The sequence below is a fragment of the Geotrypetes seraphini genome, chromosome 2, assembly GCF_902459505.1.
Source record: "Geotrypetes seraphini chromosome 2, aGeoSer1.1, whole genome shotgun sequence".
Lineage (NCBI taxonomy): Eukaryota > Metazoa > Chordata > Amphibia > Gymnophiona > Dermophiidae > Geotrypetes > Geotrypetes seraphini.
Genome location: NC_047085.1, coordinates 126419552 through 126436957, shown reverse-complemented (window position 1 = coordinate 126436957; position 17406 = coordinate 126419552). Strand labels below are relative to the sequence as shown.

The window sequence follows — 17406 nt, the reverse complement described above, 5'->3', positions numbered from 1 at the left end:
CACAAAAGAGGTTTCTCAAACAAATTTGTCATACAAATAAGATTTCACAGATTTCCTAAACATTTGATAAGACAATGAACTCATAAATAGGACACTTACGTTTTTGCTCCAGACACTAGCCTGGTAAGCTAAAGTTTTGTCCAGGAATCTTTTTACAATATATCCTTTTAGCGTAGGAAAAGAGAATAGAGAAATTCTCCACATGGGTTGAAGGTTTGTTGAGAATACAAAGTGGTTGACAAGATAAATGGGAGCATGTCCTGCCAGTGTTTTGTAGCAAAAACATGCAATTTTGAAAATGATCTTGGCCTCCACTGGCAGCCAGTGTAATTTCCTGTAGTATGGGGTAATGTGATCTGATTTTTATCAAACGTACTGCAGCATTTTGAATGCTACCAAGGAAGTCGTTGGACCCCATCTTATCAGTGTTTCTCCCAGTCGCTGTCCTTTCAAACCAATACTCTGCTAGACAAAGGAATCCATCAAGCCCTTTGGAGGTGAGATAGACACAGCCCCAGGAATGACGTGCGATCTATTTTTCTTCTAACCCATATCACTGAGAAGAAAAATAAAGCACATACCGCAAGCAACACAGAACCACTAGGCATCTGCCATCTTGTTCACATCCTTTAAGTATGCACGTTCCAACTTGAGTGGTACTATTAAAAGTTTGCATCTGCATTTAATTGCAAGGTCTGGGCCAGGTCAATAAGGCTATGTAACAAGGAAATAAGGTTTTCAAGGTTCAGGTGCTTTGCAGAGGTGAGCATGCTCAAGGGGACCAGAAGCAGGAAAGAGAAAGAAGATAGTTTCCACATAGGAAATGCTATGGGCTCCTTTCACAAAGGTGCACTAGCGTTTTTAGCGCACGCATTGGATTAGCGCGCACTACCTGAATAACTACCGCCTGCTCAAGAGGAGGCGGTAGCGGCTAGTGCACGCGGCATTATAGCATGCGCTATTTCGCGTGTTAAGGCCCTAAAGCACCTTTGTAAAAGGAGCCCTCAGGCCAGGCCAGAAGTCCTCAGGCCAGCAGTGTGATGATGGTTCCAGTCAAGAAATGCATGCAGACAGCTTGTACCATAGACCCAGTACAGGCTGTGGGACCCAAGGCAACAAGAGAAAAGTGGGAGGCTAAAGAAACGAGCAAACAAGGAAGAATCACCCAGGGCAATTAATCTTGTCAAGGAGGAAGAAAGAAATTAATATCTGTATCCAAAAAAAGGGGCATTAGCCGTTAACCCTGTTCCTAATGAGAAGCACTCCAGTGTAAGATTAGGGGAGGTTACCTTCTTCATCCCCCAGTGGTTGGTGTCCCGTCCCATCCCCCTTCCCTGAAAATGAAACAGGCAAGGGGCACTGGGCCCTGTGATAGCTTCAGGAGACAAGGAGGGACATTTTTAAAAGGACTTTCAAGTCCGAATAGGGACGTCTAGACAGTGGCGTAGTAAGGGGGGAGGGAGCGGTCCACCCCGGGCGCCAAAACTGTTAGAAGCCTCCTCTTAACTTGATTTTAGAAAACAGATAAAAACTCAATTATTCAATAGGCTGGGTTCTTAATGTATCTTACTATTTAACTTAACATCTTTTATTCCATTTTAAAATTGTCTGTATTTTTCCTTACATTGTAAGTATTTTTTCCTATATCATATGCATTTAACTTGCCAAATCTCAAATGATTTGTATTGTATGTACCATGCTTAATTGTTGTGAGCCGCCTAGAACTTTCGGGTATGGCGGTATATAAAAATAAATTATTATTATCATTAAGGCGTGGCACCCCTCCTCTTCTCCACCCACCCGCTCCTCTCCTTGCCGCACACACACACCCCTTGCCTTCCCCCATACCTTTTTTTTTACTTCCCCGGCATGAGGTTGCTGCCCTCATTGACATTGGCACTCTCTCTGACATCACTTCCAGGACTTGTGCCTAGGAAATAACATCAGAGGGCGATCCGACACTAACAAGGGGCATGCTGCTCATGCCAAAGGAGTTAAAAAGGTACGGGGAACTGGATTGCTTGGGTGAGTGGAGGGGAGATGGATTCTTGGATTGCTATTGTTCAAATCCTTGAGTCTCCGTGAAGAAACCACATCAGTGGTCTCAAACTCAAACCCTTTGCAGGGCCACATTTTGGATTTGTAGGTACTTGGAGGGCCGCAGAAAAAATAGTTAATATCTTATTAAAGAAATGACAATTTTGCATGAGGTAAAACTCTTTATAGTTTATAAATCTTCTCCCCCCCTCCCCGAAGGCCTGCATGTTCCCCTCTTTGCAGCGTCCTCCAGCTTCCCCCTGGCCTTCCAGTTTCAGCTAATTACTGCAGACTGCAGAAACGATCACCGTTGCTATAGCATTCCTTGCAGGCTGCCATCGGCCTCCGCAGCACGTTCCCTCTGCCGCGATCCTGACCCTCCTCTAACGTCAGGGGCAGGATCGCGGCAGAGAGAACATGCTGCTGAAGACGACGGCAGCCTGCAACGATCGCTACAGCACTGGCAATCCTCTCTGCAGGATGCGGTAATTATCTGAAGGTAAGAGTGGGAGGACAGGGGGAAAGCCGGAGGACACTGCAAAGAGCGGGCAGCACTAGTACAGACCACGGGCCGCAAAATAGTACCTGTCGGGCTGCATGTGGCCCCCGGGCCGCGAGTTGGAGACCACTGAACCACATGGTGGACTTTCTTGTCTGTTTGGTCTTGTACGTTGAGTATTGTTGTGCTACCATACTGTAAAAATTTTCAAAATAAAAAAGATTATATACAGTGTTCAACCGGTTGTTCACAGTGGGCAGTTCATGGTCCCAGTCATTCGCGGTATTTTTGGACCGCGAACCACCAACAAGGAGAGGGCAGCAGGAGAGCAGCCAGAGTGCCACGAGTACAGAAAATCACTCGCAGTATGCTCCGACTGCCTCTTCCTGCACGAAGTCGGGCCTAGTCCAATCAGGAGCTGTTTTGACACGCAGAGGGGCAGCCTAGTAGTTGGTGTAGTAGACTGTGAGCCAAGGGACTGAGGTTCAAATCCCACTTTAACTCTCTTAATTTGTTTTTTATTGTGAGCCCTCTGGGAACAGAAAAATACCTACTGTACCTGAATGTACACTACTTCAATAGCCTTCAGTTGAAAGGGGATAGATTCCGTACAAACGTAAGGAAGTTCTTCTGGAGTCTGTTGTAGGGGAAAACACCCTCCAGGGGTTCAAGACTAAGCTGGACAAGTTCTTGCTAAACTGGGAGTACACAGGTGAGGTTGGACTCATTTTAGAGCACTGGTCTTTGACCCAGGGGCCACCGGGTGATCGGACTGCTGAGCACGATGGACCACTGGTCTGACCCAGCAGCGGCAATTCTTATGTTCAGGTTTGCATCTGGCTTATATATTCAAGTACAGCAATTATTTGGGGAAAGAAAGAAACATGCAGAATGGTGGGTAGTTTCATGGTTCCAGACTGATCACAGAAGGACGGAATATAACATTTAGACTTATTATTTCTATCATCATCATTTATATTGTGCATTCCAGACATACACAACATAGGTAGCCAGAACCGTATCTCAAGAAATTTCTTTTGTTGCACTTTCTTGAAATGTGCTGCAGTAATTGTATTTTTTTCCCTGTGATGATATTTATCATAGAATATATCAAAGTAGGGTTTGATTGTTTTTTTACATATATTACTTCACAACACTTTACTTAAGGAGAACTGAATGATTCTGAATAGATTTTAAAATCATCAAACCCAAGTGCTCGACTACCCATGACTCAGTGCACAAAAAGTTGTCTTCATGGTAACCTCTTGCCATAGATATTAAAATGCACCAGAGCTGGAAAAGATTTTATTCAGCAAGCAAACATGGTAGTAGTGATGTAGCCAGACCTGGTATTTTGGATGGGCCGAATGTTAATTTGGGTTGACCTTTTCATCCTTCCCTCCCCCCTGTAGATATGTTGAATCAATTTTTATTATCCAATAACAAAGGACAAACCAATATGCAATAACCACAGCAACAGAAGAACACAATCAGAAACAGAACAGTAGATCCAACAATCCCACCCAACCCTCCCCCCATCCCCAAACCCCCTAGACTGAAGCAGAAATAATTGTAGTGCAGTAGGCTTGGACTCAGATAGCCCACTGCCAAATCCAATGATTGACTCCAACACTGAGAAAAAAAAAAAAAAAAGGAAGAAAGAGAGAAAGAAACAAAGAAAAGAGAAGTATACCTGGCGCCCCTCAAAGATGGAAATCAAGCTCGGGTCCCAGAAAAAATCACAAGGAATTTAGAATGTCACTTCTAGCCCGTGGTGATAATGAAAAAAGATAAGAATCCCAGATCCGAAGAAACTGGCGCTTTCTTCGCAAGCTAAAAGATGCATCCTTCCGCTCCAGCAGCAGCAGAGCATGCAATCGATTCCTCCAGTCCCAAAAGGATGGTAAAGTTTCCCCAATCCAAACAGATAGAATTACCTTCTTCCCCAAGACACCCACCCGTCTCATAAACTGCCGCTGACCTGAATTCGATAAACGGAAGGCCTCATACTTATCCAGCAGGAGACCAGCTGCAGAGAAAGGTAGTGTAGTGCCGAAAACACGCTCCACATAAGATAGAACCTGCCGCCAAAAACGTTTGATTTTCACACAAGACCAAAAGGCATGAAGAAACGAATGGGGCTGCAGGAGACATTTAGGGCATAAAGGGGAATCCGTGTAACCCGAATAATATAACTGGCTCTTCGTGAAATAGCCCCGATGAAGTACTCTAAATTGACACTCCCGTAGATCTGCATTAACAGAGATTCCCAGGATTCTTGCAATCAAGGAAGAGAGATCCAAGGCGTCCCGCGCTATTCCCAGATCTTGACACCACCGAGCGTGTATGACAGCACGATCAGGCGGACCCAATAAACGATGGAAGTCCTTATAAAAACCAGAGACTGTAAACCCATCTTCCAAATAGGGATCCAGCAGTGCCGCCAATTTGTCCTCAATAGGAAAAGCCAAAGCAGTCCGGGGGAGGGATCGGACATAATGATGAAGTTGCCGAAACGCAAGAAAGTCGCCCGCAGAAAAAACTCCCGACCAGACCAGAGCGTCCCAGGATATTAAGGAGCCATCAACCTGGAGAACATGGGTAAGTAACGTGAAATCCCGGGATGCCAGTTTACGAAAACTAGCATTCTCCATACCGGGGCTGAATTGCAGATTCCCCTGAATAGGTAAGTATCTAGTAATCGAGGGAGTACCATTCCAGGAGGCCAACACATAAGACCAAATAATGCGGAGCGAGTGCAACAGCAAACTCCCCCGAAGTGACGCCGGCAAGGCAGAACGGGGCGCGTACACCAAGGACAGGATATGCCAGGGCGCGAAAAATTCCTTCTCATAGGATTTTGGAGTAAAATCCTGGCGATCTGAAAGCCACTCTCCCAGAAAACGCATCAAACAGGCAGCATTGTATAACCGAAAATGTGGCAACCCCAGTCCCCCTCCACCCCACGCTCCCAACAGATAACGCAATGCCACCCGTGGTCGTCGTCCCCCCCAACAGAATCGAGAAAGCATAGAATGTAACCTAGTAATATCTCATTTCAAAAGCCATAAAGGGAGCATCTGCAAGGTATAAAGCCATTTAGGAAAAAGGACCATATTAAACAAATGGATCCTGCCCGACAAGGACAGAGGAAGAGGAGACCACCGAGCGAAACATTCAGCCGAAGAGCATAACAAAGAGTCGATGTTAACTCGATATAACGCAGAAGTACGAGGCGTCAACTGGATCCCTAGATAATGAAATGAGGAAGAAGCCCATAGAAGAGGAAAGGGCCCAGGCCAAGAGTCCCGTAGAACCGAGGATGTGGCTAACGCCAAAGATTTATCAAGGTTAAGCTTAAAACCAGAATAATCTCCATATTCTTGAAAAGTGGTCATCAGATTGGAAAGAGACCGAACGGGGTCCGAAATATGGACCAAAAGCCGAGATCTTAAATTCAGAAGAACCAATTCAAATACCCGAAATAGCTCCATTAAGCTGAATATCACAGATCAGAGGATCCAACGACAGAGCAAAGAGCAATGGGGAAAGAGGGCATCCCTGACGCGTGCCCCGACATATTGGGAATGAAGGAGAACGAAGTCCATTGGCCCAGACAAAAGCTGTAGGAGAGTGATAAAGCACCCGAATCGCATCCTGAAACAGACCCGTTATACCATACCGAGTTAAAACCTCAAATAAAAAATTCCAAGAGACCCGATCGAAGGCCTTTTCAGCATCAAAGCTGACCAATAGAGAAGATAGTTGGGTTCTCTCCACGAGTTCCAAAGACGCCAATATGGATCTAAGGTTTTTCGCACTAGTACGCCCCTGCACAAATCCCACCTGAGGGGAGGCAATCAAATCAGGAAGGACACAAGCCAATCGATTAGCCAAAACCTTGGCGAATATTTTGGCCTCCACATTCAACAGCGAAATGGGGCGGTAAGAGATAGAGAGGGCCGCATCCTTATGGGGCTTTAATAGCACAATTATTTGAGCTGAAGTGAGAGAGACCGGAAGGGTACCCCGCTGAATGGCTGCTGTGAAGGTGTCAGCTAATACGGGAGCTAATGTAGGATGTAAAAGTTTATAGAATTCCATCCGGAAACCATCCGGTCCGGGTGCCTTTAACAAAGCTCCCTTCTGTATGACTCCTGCCACCTCCTCTGCCGTTATAGGGGCATTAAGTTTAGCCACCGCCTCATCAGATAAGCACGGAAGGGAAAGGCCATCCAAATATGCCGAGCCCTCCATTAAATCAGATTGTTGGGAATAAAGCTTTTTATAATAATCAAAAAACACTGCATTAATCTCGGCATCCGTCCTGACCATATCCCCCCCTGCTGAGCGAAGTTGCAAGATAGGAGTATGACCCGCCGATCTACGGACCACCTTTGCCAGAAGTGCCCCACGTTGATTTCCATGGCGAAAAAATTGATACCTATAATAGGCGAGCGACTTAACGGTTCTAGCATGCAACAATTCCTGAAGCTTACATTGGGAGGCTAAAAGTTGGGAGCGCAAGGATGAAGCATGAGACTGACTATAAAGCCAACGGAGGTTACCAATCTTACGTTCTAACTGTAAAAGCTCCCTATCTCGCACACGACGTTGATGACTGGAATATGCCATAATCTCACCGCGGAGTACTGCTTTCGCGGCTTCCCAAAAAAGCGGAGAATCAGCTCGATGTTCATTATTATGGAGTTGATAGTCAGACCATTTGTGAAGTAAAAAGTCCTGAAATTTCGGATCCTGATATAAACGGAGCGGAAATTGCCAACGGAAGGAGCCCGGTGGAGAAACATCCAAATGCAAGATCAACAAAAGCATGGCGTGATCAGAAACATCAAAGGAACCAATAGTGGCCGATTCAATCCGAGAAAACAAAGAGCTAGAGGGTAGCCAGTAATCGATCCGGGATAGAGAAGCATGAGCTCTAGATATGTGAGTATAATCATGTTCACCTGGGTGAAGCGTCTGCCAAACATCAATAACGTCCAAGGATGAGCAAAGTAAAGAAATGCCCCTAGTGGGTTGCACCCGATCCTGGGGAGCAGGAATGGATTTATCCAACAAGGGGTCATGGACACAATTGAAATCCCCCCCACAAGCAAGGGAACATCCGAATGTTGACCCAGAAGGCGAATAAGCGAAGAAAAAAACCGAGAGTCATAATTATTAGGGGCATAAACATTACAAAGAATCAGGGGCTGACGATTAAGGAGCACCTTGGCGATGACATACCTACCTCCTGGATCAGTCCACTGCTGTTGAATAGCAAAGGGTAACCCCTTCCGAATCAGAATCAAGACTCCCGCCTTACGGTTGTTCGCCGGTGCCCCCAAATGATGGCCAACCCACCAGGTCTGAAGTTTAGCATGCTCCGCCGCTGACAGATGCGTCTCCTGCAAGAAAGCTAGATCAGCTCTCTGACGGCTCAAGGCTCTCAAAATCTTATGTCGTTTAATAGGCGAAGTGACACCATTTACATTCCAGGAAATACATCTAAGAGGTTTCATGAGAAAAAAGGATAAAGACTAAACTCCAATAAAATCCCAAAATAAAGTCGAGAGCAAGGCCGTCCCAGCTAGCGACCAGCTCCCGAAACCTCAATCCAGACCCGTGCATCCACCAAAGGAAAAAAGGCCAAATGCAGGGCACCAGGAATACAAAAATAGAAGTAGAAAAGAAGAAAAAGGAGAAGAAAAAGAAGATAAAGAGAGAACAAACGAAAACCCCAGCATATCCACCCACCCCATCACCCCTCTCCCCCACCACCCCATCCCCCTCCCTCATGCGACCCACTAGTGGTCCAAGGGTCCTGTGGATCAGCTCCCAACTCCCCCTCCCATCAAACTAGTCCTACAATAATCCATCCCCATCCAATCAAGCAACCCCACCTATAGACACTCAAGAAAAAGAACATCCAGAAATCCCACCCAACCAGTACATACACAATTCCCACAACACGTAAAATGTCCAAGAGCAGGCTGGGCAGCAAAATCGGATATCCACAAATCCAACCAGGTAATATACTAGAGAACAGTACATAATGGCTCTAAGAGCCTCCACTTGTGCCTCCAAAATCACCCACCCAGCATGCAAACACTCCCACCCTTGTCAGACTCATGCACACCCCTCCCTCAACCAGACAACATCCTCAAGAAATAGGTAACCCCCCCTCCGTTGAAAAGCATGGCAGCCCCACCAATACACACAGGCCCACCTCCCCCCTGCCATCCACACTGTCCAAGAGGAAGGATAAGAAATTGTCTCAAAAAAGTCCTGAGCAATCCAGCGCCCCAGGCTCCGGAACAGGGCCTTCAAGCCAGCAAAAAGAAGGCACAGCATCGATCAGGCCCCCTCGTGAGCGGTCTGCCAGGCGCGAAGACCTCCAGGAGACGACAATCTGAGGCAGTACACAGGGTTCCATGCTCCAAACAAGATTCCAACCTAAAACAGAGTGACTAAACCCAAATCAGTCAAGGAGCCGGTTCCGGTGCCTGCATGGACTGGAGAAATCGAAGAGCATCATCCGCCACAGTGAAGAAATGGGTCTGACCAGCATGTCTGATCCGCAAACGGGCTGGATACAGTAAGGCAAAAGGCACTTTCTTCCGAAACAGCTGGGAACAGATGGGGGTGAATTCCTTCCTCCTGGCTTGCAAAGCTAGAGAATAATCCTGGAAACACAGCACCCTGGAGTTGTCATACATCAGGGGGCCCGAAGTACGAATAGCTCGCAAAATCTCTTGTTTGTGGGCTGAGTTCAACAGCTTAAGAATAACGGTGCAAGCTCTCGATCCAGGCTCACCCAGCGGGCCCAAACGATGAGCACGTTCAATTCTCAGGGGATCATGCGCTGTGGTTAGATTCAGAGTGCGCTGCAGCCAAGATTCCAAAAAGGAATGGAGCTCACCATCCTTCACCGACTCAGGCAGGCCAACCAGACGCAGGTTTCCCCGGCGGGACCTATTCTCAAGGTCCTCAATCTTAGCCTCCATAGTAACGAGTTGAGCACGGAGTTGCTGATGGTCCCCCTCACGTTGCTGTACTCGATCCTCCAAGGCAGTAAAACGGTGCTGGAAGGAAAAAAACTCACCCTGCAATGTTTCCAGGCGAGTATCCACCGTGTCTAGTTTGTCCACGATCGGCTGCAATTTCGAGGTCAAAGATCCTTCCAGGAGAAGCTTTACCTCGGCCACGATCTCTGAGACCCACGCAGTCGGCGCCTGGAGTGGCGGGGGGGGGGGGACTCGCGGTCGGCCATCTTGGAATCACCCGCACGGCCGCGATCCCTCTCCCGACGGGGCAATCTGCTGGTCATAAAGCCCTTAGCTGGCGAAAAGATGAAGGTGGAAGGCAACCGCGACCCAAGCACCGGACAACAGAGGCAAAATCGCGGCTCTCGGGGGTTCAAAATGCGCTGAAGGTGGGAACGGGGTCGGGAGCCTACCCCACCGACGTCTGCTCAGCAGCTCGACATCACGTGACCCCCCCCCCCCTGTAGATATATAAAATAGAGGGGTTGGGGGGTTATCTTCCCCTCAGCTTCCCCCCCCCCCCATTCATGAACCAGTAGCTGCCCCTGTAGGTGTCCCTCCCCGGGACATTTTTCTGCCTGTGCATCCCTGCAGGCTTTCTCTCCATCATGTCCCACCACTGAAGAGGCAGGAAGTGACTTCAGCATGAGGGTGGGATATGACAGAGGAAATGTATGTAGGCAGTAAAAATGAGTTGCCAGGGACACCACTGAGGTACACTGAGGAGGGGCAGATACCAGGTCAGCAGAGTAGAGAGAGAGGAGGGACTGAGATGCCACCGTTGGATGGGCCAGTGGCCACCTATAGCTACCCCACTTCATGGAAGAATCGTATCATAATGCATGTGAGCTCTTATGGATTGTTAGAAGTAGCACGACCATAAACCTCATGTCAAATAGACCAGGTTGAGCCTTTCTTGAGTTTACTCCCAGTGCGTGTAGGGACATGTGCTCCTGTTTTTTTGGGGTTTTTTAGGGAAATAAGAACTACATCTCTCTGAATGAGATAGGGCAAAGCAGGCACTCTGTTACAGAGAATGACAGGGGGGACAAATTTGTCCCCGTCCCCGCAGGATCTATCTCTATCTCCATCCCGTCCCTGCGAGTTCTGACACTGTACCTGCCCCATCCCTACAAGCTCTGTCCTCATCTGCTCAAGCCTCAAGTCTTCTTACGTCTTTCGCCAGATACGGTCTCCAAAACTGAACACAATACTCCAAGTGGGGCCTCACCAATGACCTGTTCAGGGGCATCAACACCTTCTTCCTTCTACTGACTACGCCTCTCTTTATACAGCCCAGCATCCTTCTGGCAGCAGCCACTGCCTTGTCACACTGTTTTTTCGCCTTTAGATCTTCGGATGGTGATAGTGTCCGAAGATCTAAAGGCGAAAAAACAGTGTGACAAGGCAGTGGCTGCTGCCAGAAGGATGCTGGGCTGTATAAAGAGAGGCGTAGTCAGTAGAAGGAAGAAGGTGTTGATGCCCCTGTACAGGTCATTGGTGAGGCCCCACTTGGAGTATTGTGTTCAGTTTTGGAGACCGTATCTGGCAAAAGACGTAAGAAGACTTGAGACGGTCTAGAGTAGGGCGACGAAAATGATAGGAGGCTTGCGCCAGAAGACGTATGAGGAGAGACTGGAAGCCCTGAATATGTATACCCTAGAGGAAAGGAGAGACAGGGGAGATATGATTCAGACGTTCAAATACTTGGTATTAACGTAGAACAAAATCTTTTCCAGAGAAAGGAAAATGGTAAAACCAGAGGACATAATTTGAGGTTGAGGGGTGGTAGATTCAGGGGCAATGTTAGGAAATTCTACTTTACGGAGAGGGTAGTGGATGCCTGGAATGCGCTCCCGAGAGAGGTGGTGGAGAGTAAAACTGTGACTGAGTTCAAAGAAGCGTGGGATGAACACAGAAGATTTAGAATCAGAAAATAATATTAAATATTGAACTAGGCCAGTTACTGGGCAGACTTGCACGGTCTGTGTCGGTGTATGGCTGTTTGGTGAAGGATGGGCAGGGGAGGGCTTCAATGGCTGGGAGGGTGTAGATGGGCTGGAGTAAGTCTTAACAGAGATTTCAGCAGTTGGAACCCAAGCACAGTACCGGGTAAAGCTTTGGATTCTTGCCCAGAAATAGCTAAGAAGAAAAATTAAAAAAAATAAAATAAAATAAAAAAATTTTTAAATTGAATCAGGTTGGGCAGACTGGATGGACCATTCGGGTCTTTATCTGCCGTCATCTACTATGTTACTATGTATAAGCCTTGAACACTAGTGTGCAGATGAGGATAGAGCAGGAGCGGGGACAAATTTGTCTCCATATCATTCTCTATAAATATTAAGAGTTGACGCAACAATGCTTAACAAGCAAATGTGTGTGTCAAAGTTATAGAATACGCGCATTGTTGTTTATTTAGCTGTTAACTGATGTTAACAACCAGTAATTGGTATTAATAGATGCCAATTGGCACTGGGTTTCAGGTATACATGTAACTTCGTTCGGTATTTTTACAAATCTATAGTCTGCAACTGGAAGAGGGTGTGGGCCTGGGAGAGGGAACAGGTGAGTCAAGTTATGTGCTCAGGTTATAGCCTCAGTTACATGTCTAATTGACAGCAGCTAGGTGCAAACATTTGTGCCAGCCATTATATAAGCGCTTGTGCCCAAAGTTAAGCAACAACTGCAGTGCAGACTTCCACTAATATTCTGCAACAGCCATTGTGTGACTAATTGATTGCAGGAGTATCATGGTATGAATGAATTTCTCCTGTGTTAAAACAGTTGCATTGGTTACCAGTATCACAACGTATTGAATATACTGTAAAGGTTTGACTATTATTCATCAAGCAGGGGTGTCCAATGTCGGTCCTCGAGGGCCGCAGTCCAGTCGGGTTTTCAGGATTTCCCCAATGAATATGCATGAGATCTATTTGCATGCACTGCTTTCAATGCATATTCATTGGGGAAATCCTGAAAACCCGACTGGACTGCGGCCCTCGAGGACCGACATTGGACACCCCTGTCATCAAGTGATCTATAGCAGTGGTTCCCAACCCTGTCCTGGAGGACCACCAGGCCAGTCAGGTTTTCAGGCTAGCCCTAATGAATATGCATGGAGCAGATTTGCATGCCTCTCACTTCCATTATATGCAAATCTCTCGCGTGCATATTCATTAGGGCTAGCCTGAAAACCCGATTGGCCTAGTGGTCCTCCAGGACAGGGTTGGGAACCAGTGATCTATAGGGAAGTGCCATGGTATTTGGTACCAATTTTGAAGAAATGCATTCCAACCCGAACCTTATGGTCGCAGACAGCAATGAGATTACCTTTGGAATCAGGAAGTGGGGTATGTCACATGAAAACATGGCCTGTGGCTATTTCTATAGCCAATCTGCGGGTATGGAATGCTCTGCCAGATTCTCTGAGGTTGTGTAACAGTAAGACGTCATTTGAAAAAAAATTGCTGAAGATCCATTTATTTGTCAAGGCCTTTTATTAGTCTCTTTCAGGGTTTTTGGAGACCTGTTTTCTATGATTGAATTGAGGTTTTAGCAGCTAACAGTGTGTGTTGGGTATGATGAATAATGTATCTTGTTAAAGTAATATAACTGCAGCTAACAGTCTATTCAAATCTGTTCAAATTGCTTAAAATTATGAAGTATTAGATGCATTTGTTATATCTATAATCTGCTTAGTCGTAAGCGGAATAAATTTTTTAAAAACAAATAATTAGTGATAAAGAATTTATGCTTAGTAAACTTCATCCCAGCTCCTAATGTAGAGAATTTCCCCTATACTGTAACGTACCAACCACATTCTTTGTATACTGTATACTGCAAATCATCTTTTTGCATTAAAATGATTGTTCTTAAATTGCTTGTGAAGTTGCCTCATAATATTTTATGTGAATACACTAACCTCTTGCTATGAAATACAGCAGAGAATTGGTGGAAAGAGCCCAGGATCTTCTTCAGGAAATGTGCCAAGGCATTAGTTTGACTCCTCTCTGCTAGTGGTTCTCTGTAGCCTTTATTTTTAGATACAATGGTACCTTTGAATCCGAACTTAATCTGTTCCAGAACCCCATTCAAGTTCCAAAACGTTCAAGTTCCAAATAATAGAAAGTGGATTAATCCGTTCCTTGGTCCCACAAACTCAGCAAAATCGGGCCCACCTGGCAGAAACAGCAAAATCGGGTCCCCCACCGGCATAGGCAGCAAGATCAGCAATGGGAACTGCAAGCGATACTCAGCTCAAAGCTTTCCTCCCAGGTAGAAACAGGAAACTGCGTCAGAGGGGAAGCTTTGGGCTGAGAAACGCTTGCAGTTCATTCAGATTCCAAAGCAGCGTTTGGATTCCGAGGCAAAATTTAAGGAAAAAAAAAAAATTCGGATTCCAAGTTGTTCAAGTTCTGGGGTGTTCAGATTCCAAGGTACCACTGTACAGTATTTCAGATTTTGATGGTCAACAGTTTGAAAACAATGTTGAAGACAGTTTAGGATTCTCTTAAAAAAGCCATTTCCACCCACCTTGCTCTCCTAATGAACTCTAAATATGTAGTCACCTCACTCACTCACTCGCTCTGCATGGCTTTGTTCAGAATAATTCACTGCCCGGGCTGCTTCACTGATTCAACTTGTCTTTTTCCTTGTTTTTGTATGCTTTCTTGCCCACAGGTCAGTTTGCAGGGATGAGTGCAATATCCTTCTCTCACTCACCTCTCAAGTAAGTATCCGCCTAAGGCAGATGTACACACTTAGGAGCAAGTTTCGCATACTGTGTGCATTGCCGATTTGCACATAAAACTTAATTAGCTAATTAGCCAATCATGCCAGTAATTGCCAATTAACAAGCAATTATTGACACTGGTTGGCGCTAATTTGAATTTACACACACAGCTTTCTGAGCGTATTCTCATGCACGGATCTTTAAAGAGGGCATGGCCAAGGGAGGAGCATGAGTGCGTTGTGGGCACGCCTGAAAGGTAGGTGCATTGTTATAGAGTATGCCCAATCTGTGCTCAACTTGGGTGCAGGCACTTAGGCCTGATTTTCTTTGGCATAAATGCCTGAGCCTAAATGTTAATCATGTGAATGGGCTATACATGTGATTCTATAAACTGCGTATAACTTTAGAGGTGGTTTATAGAATTTCACTAATGGCTGAGCTTTTCGGCACTGAAGCAACATACATAGAATTTGAACCTCAGGGGGTAACTTTATAAAGGTATTTTTGCACATATTCAACCTGTTATAAAATTCCAACTCGCATAAGATTACATGCATTGACATGTATATTGCCTGTAGGTGTGCACAAGGCTGCGGCACAGGGGGAATTTGCACATACAGGAGTCGATGTTTAAAGTGATTAAAGTGGCCAGAAATAGCTCCTGCCAAGTTAAATTGCTTGTGCGAGGTTATCCACTGATGGTCAGCAGCATTTAACTGGTCAGTGCTGCTGAATATCATGACAGACCACAAACGTGAAAGCCAGCTATTTTGTGAGTGGTCCAGGAGGCAGAGTTGGCATATAAGCGGTTAAGTGGCGATATTCAGCACTGAACCACCTAAATTAATTTCCAGTGCAATAAGTGAGACATTCTAGACATGTAGGTTATCTCCCAATGGCTGAATGCCATATGCAGAAGGAATCCACTCCGGATTTTTTTTCTGTGACTCCCCTCTACTTCACTAGCACCACCTGTAGGTTTTCCCTTCTGTATGTGTGCCTGAAGGAGTTTTTCTGTTCTGCTCTCTCTTATTTTATTTGGTGTTTTTGTCCCCTTTTTAGGATTTCTTTGTGCTTGGAGCGATTCTTAAGCTCTGCCTACACACAGACTTTGGTCTGCAGCTGACAGGCCAATCCCAGAGGGTACCTGTTAGCCAGCCTGCATTGGTTTCTTAGGAGTTTGGGGCCGTCCTTGCATTTTTCCTCCTACTGCCAATCAGAGGTTCAAGCGCAGGCTGTTAGGCATACCTAGGAGACTCAATGGTGTCTCGCAGGGTGCTGGATTCATTTTTTTGCCTCTGCCCTTTCCTGATCGTGTCCATTGGTCTACAAGGGTGGAGGTACAGAAACATAGAAACATGATGGCAGATAAAGGCCAAATGGCCCATCTAGTCTGCCCATCTGCAGTCATCATTATCTTTTTCTCTCTCTGAGAGATCCCACGTGCCTTTCCCAGGCTTTCTTGAATTCAGACACAGTCTCTGTCTCCACCACCTCTTCCAGGAGACTGTTCCATGGATCTACCACCCTTTCTGTAAAAAAGTATTTCCTTAGATTACTCCGGAGCCTTTCACCTCTTATCTTCATCCTATGCCCTCTCATTGCAGAGTTTCCTTTCAAATGAAAGAGACTCGACTCATGCGCATTTACATTATATAGGTATTTAAACATCTCTATCATATCTCCCCTCTCCCGCCTTTCCTCCAAAGTATACAGATTGAGATCTTTAATTCTTTCCCCATCCGCCTTATGACAAAGACCACACACCATTTTAGTAGCCTTCCTCTGGACCAACTCCATCCTTTTTATATCTTTTTAAACGTGCAGCCTCCAGAATTGTACACAATATTCTAAATGAGGTCTCACCAAAGTCTTATACAGGTGCATCAATACCTCCTTTTTCCTACTAGCCATACCTCTCCCTATGCAACCTAGCATCCTTCTAGCTTTCACCGTCAACTTTTCAACCTGTTTGGCCACCTTAAGATCATCACATACAATCACACCCAAGTCCCATTCTTCTGTCGTGCACATAAGTTCTTCACCCCCTAAACTGTACTGTTCCCTCAGGTTTTTGCAGCCCAAATGCATGACCTTGCATTTCTTAGCATTAAATTTTAGCTGCCAAATTTCAGACCATTCTTCAAAGAAAGATATAGTGGCGCTAGAAAAGGTTCAAAGAAGAGCGACCAAGATGGTAAAGGGGATAGAACTCCTCTTGTATGAGGAAAGACTAAAATGGTTAGGGCTCTTCAGCTTGGAAAAGAGACGGCTGAGTGGAGATATGATTGAAGTCTACAAAATCCTGAGTGAAGTAGAACAGGTACAAGTGGATCTATTTTTCACTTCATCAAAAATTACAAAGACTAGGGGACACTCAATGAAGTTACAGGGAAATACTCTTAAAACCAATAGGAGGAAATTTTTTTCACTCAGAGAATAGTTAAGCTCTGGAACGCATTGCCAAAGGATGTGGTAAGAGCGGATAGCGTAGCTGGTTTTAAGAAAGGTTTGGACAACTTCCTGGAGGAAAAGTCCATAGTCTGTTATTGAGAAAGATATGAGGGAATCCACAGCTTGCCTTGTATTGGTAGCATGCAGTATTGCTACGCCTTGGGTTTTGGCCAGGTACTAGTGACCTGGATTGGCCACTGTGAGAATGGGCTACTGGGCTTGATGGACCATTGGTCTGACCCAATAAGGCTATTCTTATGTTCTTAAACTTTGCTAGGTCTTTCTTCATGTTATTCACACCATCTACTGTGTCTACTCTATTGCAGATTTTGGTATCATCCGCAAAGAGGCAAATCTTATCCGACAACCCTTCAGCAATATCGTTTATAAAAATGTTTAAAAGAACAGGCCCAACAACAGAACCTTGAGGCACACCACTGGTAACATTCCTTTCCTTAGAGCGATCTCCACTGATCACTACCCTCTGTCGCCTTCCACTCAACCTGTTCTTCACCCATCCCATCACTTTGGGACCCATCCCGAGGGCACTCAGTTTATTTATTAGACATCTGTGTGGAACACTGTCAAAGGCTTTGCTAAAAATACACCACATCTACTGCATATCCTCTATC

General features: G+C 45.7%; 1 protein-coding gene across 9 annotated transcripts in view; it reads left to right on the top strand.

Moving 5' to 3' along the window:
• Positions 1-17406, top strand: part of DTNA (dystrobrevin alpha) — a 597879-nt gene that overhangs the window by 560708 nt on the left and 19765 nt on the right. The window contains exon 21 of one of the 9 annotated variants that reach the window (XM_033933732.1): positions 14269-14317. The exons of the other annotated variants lie outside the window; for them this stretch is intronic. Within the exon in view, the coding sequence (XP_033789623.1) occupies positions 14269-14286 (18 nt within the window). The 3' untranslated portion in view covers positions 14287-14317. The remainder of the gene's footprint in view (positions 1-14268; positions 14318-17406) is intronic. 9 annotated transcript variants of the gene reach the window in all.